The sequence below is a fragment of the Photinus pyralis genome, unplaced genomic scaffold, assembly GCF_008802855.1.
Source record: "Photinus pyralis isolate 1611_PpyrPB1 unplaced genomic scaffold, Ppyr1.3 Ppyr1.4_LG7, whole genome shotgun sequence".
NCBI lineage: Eukaryota > Metazoa > Arthropoda > Insecta > Coleoptera > Lampyridae > Photinus > Photinus pyralis.
Genome location: NW_022170738.1, coordinates 23,330,757 through 23,343,648, shown reverse-complemented (window position 1 = coordinate 23,343,648; position 12,892 = coordinate 23,330,757). Strand labels below are relative to the sequence as shown.

General features: G+C 35.6%; 1 protein-coding gene across 15 annotated transcripts; it reads left to right on the top strand.

Moving 5' to 3' along the window:
- Positions 1-1,750: 1,750 nt before the first annotated feature.
- Positions 1,751-7,022, top strand: LOC116176889. 15 transcript variants are annotated; one of them, XR_004146545.1, is made up of 8 exons: positions 1,751-1,856; positions 1,908-2,125; positions 2,825-3,046; positions 3,138-3,284; positions 3,333-3,529; positions 3,582-3,904; positions 4,094-4,196; positions 4,762-4,880. XR_004146545.1 is itself a non-coding variant. In XM_031495712.1 (7 exons), exons 2-7 carry the CDS (start codon positions 1,921-1,923, stop codon positions 4,881-4,883), a joined length of 918 nt encoding a protein of 305 aa, XP_031351572.1. In that variant the 5' UTR covers positions 1,751-1,856; positions 1,908-1,920; the 3' UTR covers positions 4,884-6,512. The 15 variants fall into 15 exon arrangements, 7 of the variants coding, with proteins under 7 accessions (XP_031351572.1, XP_031351571.1, XP_031351574.1 ...); XR_004146544.1 differs by having other exon boundaries at positions 3,582-3,755; positions 4,094-6,512; XR_004146543.1 differs by having other exon boundaries at positions 3,582-3,773; positions 4,094-6,512.
- Positions 7,023-12,892: the final 5,870 nt, after the last annotated feature.

Genomic DNA, 12,892 nt, shown 5'->3' with positions numbered 1-12,892 from the left:
GAACTTTTGACGTTTTTGAATTTCCTTTCATTGTTGTTTTTCAAATCTCATCATTTTTTCTTTGTTTTAAAAAACAGAAGGGGGTACTGTAACAGTAGCTTTTATTTTGGATTTAAATTTTTGAATTTTGATATGAAACCATACAAATTTTGATCATGATGTAAAGAATTCATCTGGATAATTGCGGTCAACGAAATACGTGTCATTACCTATTCATTTTTTTTCCCCCTAATTATTTGAGGCGTCAAGATTGCGAGAGTATAGCTTGAATTACATCCTTGTTAGTAGAGTAATAAGATTACATTCTTTAGACCTCATGAGAGAAACTCGCTAGGAAAAATTTGCGAGATCAACAGATTGACAAACCTAGAGAATTTACGACTCTAAAAGAAGCCTTGGCTATTTAAGATAATATATTTTTCATTATTTATTTAAGATATTTCTGTTTTTTTTAATTATTGTGTTATTAATTATATTAATTTATTTGAGAAATTCAGCAGCATGAACCGCCAAAAATCTAAAGAAATAATTAAGACATTTTTAATTCATACCTGATGTAATTCCAGGTACAAAGTTTAACATAAAAACTCTTATCTCCTCGATTTAGCTCACAACTACGCATTTACAGATCGTGCAAATTTATTCGACATCATGCATTTAAAAGAAGTCTTAATTACCTTAAAGTGTTAATAATCCAAAAATTCCGGTCATACGGCGTACAGACGCACAAGACAAAGTGAAAATATTTCGAAACTTCACTCCTCCACTTTAAATATAGCACTTGAATCTCGATTTAGACGACACTAAGTTCATTGTATACTGTACGTCCCTATCGAACAATATTTCCAAAATTCAAAGTACGAGGCGAAAAGTGCGCGTGGGCGTGTCAGTGTAATACGAGCTTCCTTACAGATGTGTTATAGTCAACCTGTACGCCTTTCCTTAGATAGTCTCACAGTCTCTGCCATTTTTCTTTTTTCCCTTAAATTTTTTTCTCTTTCATCTTTTCTATACCTCACTATTTGCTATTTGGTTAATACAATACACTATCAATAACCATTATAGGTAACACCTACACCCTACAGGTTTATTATCTGCATGTATACGTTTCGCCTTTCGATTCAAATAGGTCGATGTAATTATCGAAATGAAAACGCAAATATTGGTTAAAAGCTTTTCCAGTTAAATTGGTAATTTTTAATTACCTGAACAAAGTTCAAACCGTATTTTAAACTTTTTCTGTTAATAATCCTAATTGGCAATTAGTTCGTTGACAGATTTTCATGTAACTTTTAGTACGCCATTCGTTTTTAACAACTTTTATTGATCAGATCTTGACTTTCATGCGAAATTAAAAGCTTGGCGCTATAATCTAAAATTTGACATAGTGGAGTAGTCCCTACCCAGGTAGCACCCTTCGTCTTTATGACGACATTTTAAAGTCATTTATCGTCTGAGACGTCATACGTTCCTTTCTGTAGGTCAAAATGACGTCTTTCTTAAACTGTCATTATGACGGGCGCAAATTTACGTACGATTGACGTACATCAGTATTTATCTTTAGCCATTAAAGTTAACAATTTTGTAAATATAAAGTGATTATAAAATCAACGCGTTTGGTTAGACTTTCATTATCCAAAGTAATAAATATTGAAATAGGTACTGCTTTAAATTCGCGCCATTTACGGTTTCGAAGCTAGGCTGGCTCATCGTTCGTCTCCGTGTTACGTTTTGCAACAGCTTCGTGCAACGTTCAAGCACGGCATGTGCACAAATCACATAGTGTGTCTGTAAGTGCAGATGGCAGCAAGTTATTAATCGTTAAAGTTTGGCGTGTGTTATTTTATTTAATTAAAGTAGGTATTATAAAAATTGAATTTTTTGAACTAATAATTATTTGATCCCAGGTGCATTCACATTATGTACGCAATTGTTGAATTTGATGATAATCATGGGGGAGGGGTTTGCGCAATACCTTCGTTATGGTTGACACCAAAGAAAAAAGAAGCTTTTTGGCCGCCATTTAAGGATCAAAGTAAATTCGATAAGGCACTGTCACAGCGTGAAGCAGTAGATGAAAGTTCGTGGCAATTGTATAATGTATCAAGAATATTTTACGAAACAGGTTAGTTAGTAAATACTAATTATGAGTATTGAGGTTAACATTTTTTCCCTCTCTTTCCTTGTTTTAAATTTTTCCCTGTAGTTTCGACCATGACTACATGATTATAGTAGGTATTTTGTCTGTATTGTCTGGTTTAGATACTACGGTTACCTTTATGCTCCTTTCACACATGGATTTGGACATACGTTAAAAAGTCATACGTTCCGCATTCTTTTACTATGCTGAAAGAACGAATGAGACCACACAACATTCACGGCACAGTACCATTGTCGTACCATGCGACTGCTGTCCCGATCCACTGCAGTAGGCAGTTGCTGTGCAGCGTCCGTGCGAACCCGAAGTATCGGTTACGTTTTCAATATTGACAAGTCATATTTCCATAGTGTCTGAACCAGACTGAAACATGGTCATTTTTATTTCAACTAGTTGAAATAAAAATGGCCGTAAGTAGGGTCAGTTAAACCGAGTTTAGCTTAACATCCATGGCAACAATCGCCTTAACAATTTTGCTATGGATACGTTTAAACTAAACTTTGCTTAAGTTTGATTGTGCATATGGCCATAACACAGTTTTGTATAAATATTCAATACATCATAATCGAAAGTTTGTACTGAAATCCAAATTTTCAACGACACCGCTTTCAAAATGTCAAATGTTGTTGTCATGACATGATGCTTATGTTAGTCTTACAATTGTAGATGATATTTTGAAAGCAAAAAAGAAAGCAAAAGAAGCTCAAGTATCATCAAACCTCGAAAGTGAAGAAGAGCTCAATCGCAGAGGCAACAAGAAACGAAAATCGAAGGCGACCAAAAAACTTTCTCAATCATCTGATGATGAAGACAGTAATGATTTCGAGCTTTCCAGGCCCCCACCTGTAAAAAGACCAAGCTGTTCTTCTGAAGTACACTCACAAATTGGTATGTATTATGTTTGTCCCTTACATTTTCATCTCTTCACCACACATTTGTAATTATACTCCTTAATTATGCTCATTATCAAATTTTCCAGAACCCATAGTTGTTCAAAGAACTGAATTACAATTACAATCTCAAGATACCCCCAGGTCCACAAATAACCATGATATAATTAGAAATAATTTTGCTGCGAGGACGGGTTCAACGAGTGGAATTTCCTCAACTCAACTAACTATAACAGGTATGAAATGCACAGAATATATTTGAGTACAAATTCACCCAATTTTAGAAAAACTGGTGGCTTTGGTTTCAACCATTAAAGAACAAAATGATCAAATTTTAGCGTGGATAGCTAAACAGAGCATCAATGTTACTGTGGCATTTGGTATGCCAGATATACCATACAAATTGCCTATCCAAACGGTTGAAGAATTAGACGAACTAAATATTTATCTCACCAATAACGTGGAAACATTTGACGCTTTGGTATGATATTTAATTATAATCTAGGGACAATTATTTGTGAATTAATTTTCAGAGATCGTATTTGGCTACTCTGGGTGGTAATACTGTTTCATCAAAAGCTAACAGAATTCTTAAACATATTGGGGAGAGTCGGATAACCGTGCGCAGCGGCAAATGGTGCGCACCATGATATTATTTGAATCGTCCTTTGTTTTCACGAAGTGAAACATATAGCGACATCTTCTAGGTATTACATGAACTACAGGTAAAATTCGCGCTATTTTTGAGGTAAACACGCCTACTATATTGTCTGAAGGTTAAGTCAACTGATTTACTGTAATTTTCGTGCTTGTGTAATTAAGTGTTACCTTTGTAAATTAGGACGTTTTTGCTTCGGTAAGTATAGCAAGCTATGCAATACGGATCTGATTATTATTGTAGCATGCTATTTATGATAAATCATTTGTAGTTTTGTTTTGGTGAATTTTTATAAATATTTTGTAGATGTCGGCTAATGGTGCGCGATGCGCACAATTATCCGACTTTAAAATGTTTCATGTTCTATTGGTATTTATCTTCACACAGATGCCAAAATATACCCGAAAATCCAATAAAGCCTCCTGGGACGCTAGTCAAATGAGAAAAGCCTTATTGTTTATTACAAATGGTGGGACAATTAGAGAAGCAGGTAGAAAATTTGGAATTCCAGATGGGCGCATGAGCTTTGTAGTGGTGTCGATTCCGCAGAAGGTTACGTTTGTGACTTTTGCGACCGTTAGGTGACATTTCAAAGGTCATAGAATGTTTCAGTAAAATAAAATGTACCTCGTATTGATTATACACCTTCCTCTTAATGTTTTTCTACTTGCGCACAATTACCCCACCTGGTGCGCACAATTAACCGCATAGGGTGGATAATCATGCGCAGTGCCACTTTTCCTCTTATTTTTTCCCTATCATCAACATGAATATTTAAATCATTTTTGATTGATTTGGGTAATAACCAACATAACAGAGAACAATACTACCAAATTTAAGAGTTGAATTTACAATAGTTTGGAAAATACGAATTTTATCGCTTAGATGCGCACAATTCACCGACTCTCCCCTGGTTCTATCCGATAGTGTTAGCTCTAAATTTAATTACTATGGCCAAAGATCAATTAAAAGAGCATTCTCCGATTTAATATTGAAGGATTTAGTCATCACAAGTTCGTTTACCATTTATATTAATCCATGCTATTTTGTTTAAGGTGCTGTAAAGAAGGGGTTTCCTAACGCATCCGATAAAGAGGTTGAAGATACCATCAAAGTGTGGTTGAAACACTCACAAGAAAGATTGAAAAAGAAAGATGCACAAAAGGATAAGGCGTAAATTAAAACCTATTGTTGGTAAGCGGCAATTTCTTCGTAGGGTGGCACAGTCAGTTCAACAAACACTTAACAATACTTCATCAAGTACACCACTACCGTCAACATCTTCTGTACCTGAAAATCCCAACTCTATTCTTAGAGAAATTAACTCGCCTATATTACATCCATTTTTACATGAGGAATTTGTTGCAAACAATAATGAAAATCCTAACGCCAACGACTCTCAGACCAATTATCCATTTTTACTTCCTTCACAGGATATTTTAGAGCCATCTTTACTGGTCAGCTTAATGCATTGGTGTGTTACTTTTAATATCCCACATATAGCTATTACCAGTTTATTACATATATTACATCGCTTTCATCCAGAACTTCCGCTAAGTTCTAAAACCTTATTGGGAACGCCTAGACAAGTTAATACTACCAAAGTTGGAGATGGTCAGTTTTATTATTTTGGGTTAAAAACTGGTCTTTCATTTGTACTTTCAACAATTTCTGAAATTAAAGATAAAATAGAAATTAGTTTTAATATTGATGGTATACCGCTATTTAAAAGTTCAAATCAACAATTCTGGCCAATATTAGCACTTGTAAAAAATTTTAAGAGTAAACCGTTCGTTGTGGGCATATTTTCGGGTACATCAAAACCAAAACCCTTGGAATTGTTTTTAAATGATTTTATTGAAGAATTAAATTTAATAATACATAATGGATTTGAATATAATTCCAAAGTTTATAACATTAGTGTGCATAGCTTTCTTTGTGATGCTCCAGCCAGAGCTTTTATTAAACATATAAAATCACACAGCGGATATTCAAGCTGTGAAAAATGTACAAATCCTGGCAAATATAAAGACGGTAGAATAATTTTTGAAACTGACTCTTTTTCAAAGCGAACAGATTCTTCATTTCTTCTTCAGCAGGACGAAGACCATCATACCGGAATTTCTCCGTTATTAAAGTTAGGTATTGGATTAGTCTCTGTGTTCCCAATAGATTACATGCATGCCTGTTGTTTAGGTGTTATGAGGAAACTACTTTGTTTTTGGTTAAATGGTGCGTTAACAACAAGGTTGCCCAATCAAAAGGTGAATGCTATTTCTAATATGTTAATTTCATGGAAGCAACATATTCCTTCTGATTTTAATAGGAAGCCCCGGTCACTTAGTGAAGTTCAAAGGTGGAAAGCAACTGAATTTCGCACATTCTTATTATATTTAGGAGCAGTTGTTTTAAATAGTAACACACATAAAGCTGTTTATGAACATTTCCTTCTATTTCATGTCGCAATATTAATTCTATCTTCAAAACATTTGATATCAAAATTTGGATGTTCATATGCTAATGAATTGCTAAATACATTTGTGAAACATTGTGAGAAATTATATGGATCCCAGTTTTTAATTTATAATATTCATATTTTATTACATCTATCTGATGATGTAATTAAATATGGGCCTTTGGATCAATTTTCTTGTTTTCCTTTTGAAAATTTTCTGGGGCAAATTAAACGTTTGATTAGATCACCTACCAACACACTACAGCAGGCCTGTTGTAGAATACAGGAAATACAAAATATTCGTTTTAATGTAAATCAGATGCATCCACCCGCAAATATGCTTTTTCCTCATGATTCAGGACCAGTACCTCCACAAATTGCAGCTGATAATTGCAAACAATTTCTCAAGTGTTTCCATAAGGGTTTTGAAATTTGTGTTCATTCTTATTCAAAAGCAAACTCCTATTGTATAACAAATAAAGGAAAAGTTTTGCAAATTCAAAATATCATTTTAATGCAAGATAATATATTAATTGTTGGCAAATTTTTTCAGACATATAATTCTATATACACCTATCCTTTAAACTCGAAAGATCTAAATATCTATCTTTTATCCGATTTATCACATAATATTGAAATAAGCTCTCTTGATGAAGTTATGGGAAAGTGTTTAGTACTGCCTGCAAAAAATAATAATTGGGCTTCATTCCCATTAATCCACACCTTCGATGAAATTAAAGCATAGAATGTATTTTAAAACGAATTTTTCTAATTCTAATTTGTTAAATAGAAAATAGATTTGTGCATTACTTTATTATCCATTTAGTTTATTTCTAGAGTGTATTTTTTTATTTTTAATATACGTTTTTCCATTATAAATTTATTTCATTACAATTCAAAATCGTCACCAAGAACGTCCATACAACGTTTTGAAGACGTCTAATAGGACGTCACTAATGACGTTCTATAGTACGTCAATGAATAACGTCATTTTACCTGTGTCAATAGTACGTCTATTTAGGGTGATATAAACGTCTTTTTGACCTTCCAAATGACGTACGTGGTGATTACATGGTAGGTAAAATTGACGCCATTTTGACGACAGTGTGCTACCTGGGTATTAATGGCATAAGCCATCCGAATAGAACACGATAATGTAATGGAAATCCAATTTGTCTGAATATTGAGTTTTACAGTAAATGCCAGTAAAGTGTGCGACATGTAAGTAATTTAAATTTAAGGAGACCGTCTATGTATCTTCTGCGGTATCAAATCTATACGACATCGTAGTCATCTCAATTACCAGACTAATTATTTTTGTTGATTGGAAAAGACGAAAACATCAGCACCAGATCGTGATAGACAGACGTAAAATGAAATCATTCAAAGGGCTTGAAAAGAGTGGGATTATTAGCACGAAGCATTTATGGAAGGTGCGCCAATTGTGTAAAAATAAGTTAAAAAGCATCACGGTTTTATCACAAACGAAATTTAAGTTTATTGGCTTTGCAACCGTATTTGATCACAGTTTGGTCTGAACCTAGCGGGTAGAACCGCAAGGTTTAATAAGTGAACAATCTACTAAAGGTTTCGTTTTCTTCTGCCTTAGTTGACTGTAGTAATCTTTGGAAAACATCACGAATGCAATTTCCTTAAAAGCCGTATTAAAGTGAGAATACCTAAATAATATTGATATACCTCTGAAATTCGAAGTTACCAACCTAGATGTGATGACAGACAACAGATTTACATCGGAGATTAATAAATAGGTAAAGCGAGCTCATACATATTTAGAATTGATATACAAATCGCCGATATTTGTCGCAAAAGACCAAGATAGTACTCTGGCAAGCACTTGTTTTTCTCAAATTCGTGTTTGTCTTATTTATGGTATAAGAAAACAGCTGGTACAAATTGACAGAAGAATGAATGGCTTAAAATGAAAGATCGAAGATATATGAGACTGCTTGTTTATTAAAATTTTCGCTTAAATTTCGGATGGAAAGCAATATTTTGAAGAATACCAATACGAGAAACACATAACTGGTACCTGTATGTATTTTTCTACATTGGGGTTGCTATAAAACTGCCGAATTTATTTCCTATGAAAACCTCATCTCTTTTTGACATATTTAATTGTTGTAATAATTCATTTACTTAATATTCTTTAATAAAGTGAAATTTAATTAATGAAAAACGAATAACGCCGTTTTGGTATCCCTCGCCGAATTCGGTGCGATGACGCACATTTTGTCTGTCGTATTCTAAAAGGAAAAAAAAGCGGGAAAATTTGTTTCGCCTCAAAAAGGACCAATATATTGGTGAACTCTTTTTTAGTCAATCTCATCGTATTATAGGTTGGTAAAAATGCGTCGCATTTTAAATCTCCGCTAGAGTGAGTTTATTTCTAACAAATACCACCGAAAATAGGAAAATTGCGTTTTGCGCGTGCGCAACATGTTTTTTTTTGTGCATCTGCAACATGTTTTTTGCGCATGCGTTTTATTTTCTTTTATTAGAGTGATCTACCATCAAAATTTGGTGCGGATTGCGCCATAAATATGAAAGTTGCGGTTTGCGCATGTGCAGCAGGTTTTTGCGCATGCATTTTGTTTGGCTTTATTAGAATTTCGTTTAGATTGCTTCAAAAATAAGAAAGTTGCGTTTTGCGCATGGGCGCCATCGATTAAGCGGTTCGAATGTGGTATTCAGAGGTTTGGGAGGGACTCGGGACATCCGTTTCGACCATTTCTAGACTTCTCCATTCCGAATTCCGACCTCTTATCGGTTAGGTTAGGTCAAAATCCGCAGTTAGGTTAGATTAGGACGAGGTCGAAATGGGTAGTTACGTTAGGTCGAAATGCGCCATTGGATTAGATAGAAATTTACATCTGACCTCGAACCTGACTTAGAACCTAACCTCAACCTAACCCATCCTAATCCACGCACGGATGCCTGTTAAAGGGCCGCGCATCTCTCGATATCTCCCTTCTTTACCGGCCGATCTGTACCAAATTGGAACGGTAGCTCCCTCCCCTTTTCGAGAGATCGCAGCATCTCTGTCGTCTTTCGAGCTAGGATCTCGAAACTTTGGAATTACGCGTTTCGCAAAAAAACGTTTTTGAACTTTTGAGGAGTATTTTGCTTTTTTTGGAGACATCACCTGTGACTTTTTGTAAAAATTTCACTCACGAGCGCGTTCGAGATTTTACGCTTGGTTATTTGGGTAAAACCACCTTCAATTTCCTATCAGTTAAAAATTTATGCGATTTTTTACGAAAATCGATGTTTGGGTCCTTAAAAAGTCACTTAGGGACCTCAAATCTCCGCCAAACTTTTGCAGTCACAATCTCGTAGTTTAAAGTTGATTTTAACAAAAAACATGGAATAATTAATGTTTCATTAAAATTTTTTGGGTAATCCTTCGTGCAAATCACTCCATAAATAAGAACGTTGCGTTTTGCGCATGCGCAGTACGATTTTTGGCAAGTGCATTTTCTCTGCGTTTGTTAGAAGGACATATCACCAAAATTTCGTGCAAAACGTCCGTAAATAAGAAAGTGGCGTTTTGCACATTATACGGGATCGAATCGTCCCGTCCGGTCCGAGATGGTAATTGCCGGGAGCGTCCAAAAGCATTTCGAATCACGAAAACGTAATATTAATGTCGGCCGCGACGCGTGACGCGTTTCATACGTTACGGGAAACCTCTCTGGCGATCGATAAATTATTTTTCGTAAGATTGGCCCGTAAATAAAAGTAAGAAAATGATTATACTTGCAAGATTCAAAGTAAATACTCGTAAGCGCTCCTTCGCACTGGGCGACTTAGCGGCGCTTCTAAGCAGAAGGACAGGGCGCAGTGCAGCGCTGCTAAACCATGCTAAACAGACCAGTATGAAGGAGCACTTACGAGTATTTACTTTGAATTTTGTAAGTATAAGCATTTGCTTACTTTTATTCATACGGGCCATTGTCTTAAAAAAAAATTATTCCAACGCCGAGAATCGAACATCAAAATCGAACGCCAACTGACGTATACTACAACTCGGGTCCAAAAACGGGCACTTTTGACCCCCTGAAAGTGAATAGCGTTTTTCCGTAATCGGGGCGGCGAGAGGACGCGAAGCTCCGTCGAACGAGCGAGTTTAAAAATCCTGCGTTTCGTTTGCCCGAAAGCGCCCTTGCGAGTAAAAAAAGCGAAAAACTTCGACCGCCCTCCCCCGCCAGCGGGGGGTCTCGGACGAAAGACCGGTCCCTCGCGAGTCCGAAGCCGGAGCGCCGCGCCTCCCCCTCCCGTCGCGAAACTAACGCGCGGACCGTGTCTAATCGGACAACTTCGGACAGACTCGTTTACCCTGAAACGCACATACCCAGGCGATGTCCTTGACCATATTTTAGTTACAATTAGCAGTCCATGTACTCTATATGGTCTAAGATCCAATGACAACGAGTAAATGACATCTTTCATTTGGGCATAAGATTATAATAATCTATGATTTGAGTGAAAAATTTAAATTTTTGGAAATATGTGAACGGCTCGATTATAGAAAAAATCTTGTGTGTAATTCGAGCGCAAATTGATTGTCGATTTCAAGAGATTGCCGCGCTCCTTCGTCGCGCGTCAACTGTCTCTTTCAATCGACAATAGATCATTTTGCGCTCTTAATACCAAATAGCTATTGTCGATAAAGGACCTAGAAGTTATGTCACAGTGATAGAGGTCTTACCCTGTGCCTCAATTTAAAACATAACCGTCGTCGGCGCGATATAATTTCTCTTAAAAAGAAAAATTCGAAAAACGATCAAATTTTGAAGAAAAATAATGGTTACAACTATAATTTTTTGCGATATCTTTTATACTAAAGGATGAAGGGGGAGATACCGATATTACTGAATATGGGTATAACAAACTGCGATTGTTTTGCTATAAATCCTTCTTGTGGCAGTAAATGCTACTCTACAGAACTAAATGACTGAAAACGATATAGGCCTAAACTGACGTTTATCAAATAGTTAATTTGCTTGAAGTCCCATCTACAATTTCAATTAAGATTTGCAGCTTAACTTCGTCGTAAAGTTCATGACGTTCAAGTGATTAGATTAAGTGTTAAATTGTACGAAGCAAGGCTTAGTGATAATGAAACATCCCTTGTAATTAGACATTCCCGCTTGTAGTTGAGAACAACAGTATTTTTTAATTGTTTTCGGAATTAATATTCCTTACCTTTTCCTTCGCAACGCTGAGTCGGATAATTAAGACATTTGTTAACCGTTGAAAATGAACGGTTTCTGAAAATTCAATAAAGTTAAAATCCTCTTAAGGTTTGCAAATTAGAAATTCAATTTAATTGCTTAATAACAATTCGTTTCATTAGCTTGTCTTTAGTCAAAGCGCTTTTGAATAACTAGGCTTGATAGGTATATGTAAAAATAGATTGCTACTTTGTTGTAATTTTAAGGTACAATAAAATTGTAAAACGTGACTCTCGGTCTTGAAAGGATTTCTGGTCCCATGAGGTTGCTTATTACGGACGGCTTTTCAGTAATCCAAGCCAGACCTCAGGGATTAGGAACCAATCATGCGGCCACGTTCACGCTGTGGTTACATCTTTTACAACGAGGGATTAGCCGAGATTGAATCTAACATTTCTAATATCAGTGAAAAGGCGGAAAAGTGTGGAATTTTTCGTGAATTGATTTTAAGTGTGATCTCATGTGCTTTATCCAATGTAACGATACGATGGCATACGATGTACTCAAATTATGAGGATGAAAGTATGCTGTTATGTTGAGGTTGTCATCTCAGGGATTTCAGGAGATCTTATAAATATTTAACCTTTCGACGTCGACTCTTCCAAGAGGAATTTTATACTCTCATCTATGATCAATTTGTGGGATTATTTTCCAAGGGAGTTTTATCATATTTCCTAATATACGTTCATCGCTAAAATATTTGAGTAAGAGCAAATAGAATGGAGGACGAGCCACTTCATTGCGAAGCATTATGTTAATTAAGTGTGAGGGTGCAAAATTTGCAAGCCGACAATTCCGAGCTGATAGCTATTATACACAATGAAATCGATCCATCCACTGCGAGTGACTTTAAAGGCTAAAGTGTACTGCACGCCAAATGCAGTGACATGATTAGAGGAATTTCCTTTGCATGCGCCCTCGGCGGCGATAAGTGAGAAATTTTACACTACACTTATATTTAATCGACCATTCCAGTCGCATAGTTCACAGCAGGTATTTGTCGAAGTACTCGTGCAGTTATTCCGTGATCGTTATCGTTTTCACAAGAGATATTCGGAATAACTTTCTCTGGAATGATAAGAGGGTGGCATCATTATGATATTGTCTAAACAGGTCCGATACGGCATAACAAAAAAGATTAGAGACATCGATACCTTATTAAAGATATGACGATTTACAACACCTTCCGAAACCAAACACATCAAAAAAATCAGAGAGACAGAAACCGAAATATGAGAATAGAATGAAGAAATTTGTTGTAATAATTTTAGGTAGGTTTCAAGAACCTGTTTGATCTGTTATTTAAGTTTCCTCTTTGATATGGCCTCAAAAATTATTGAAATTGTTAAATGGTTGCCGGTTTAGCATTTCAAAAGTTTTACTTTTAAATTTGACTTTTGTTCAACATAGGAGAATTTACACATAGCAAACTTGAATAAAAGTATGTTTGCAATAAAAGCAATAATAACGTGTACG

Coding starts and splice junctions, on each gene's coding strand:
- LOC116176889 (XM_031495710.1), top strand. CDS start 4,861: ATGCACAAAAGGATAAGGCGTAAATTAAAACCTATTGTTGGTAAGCGG.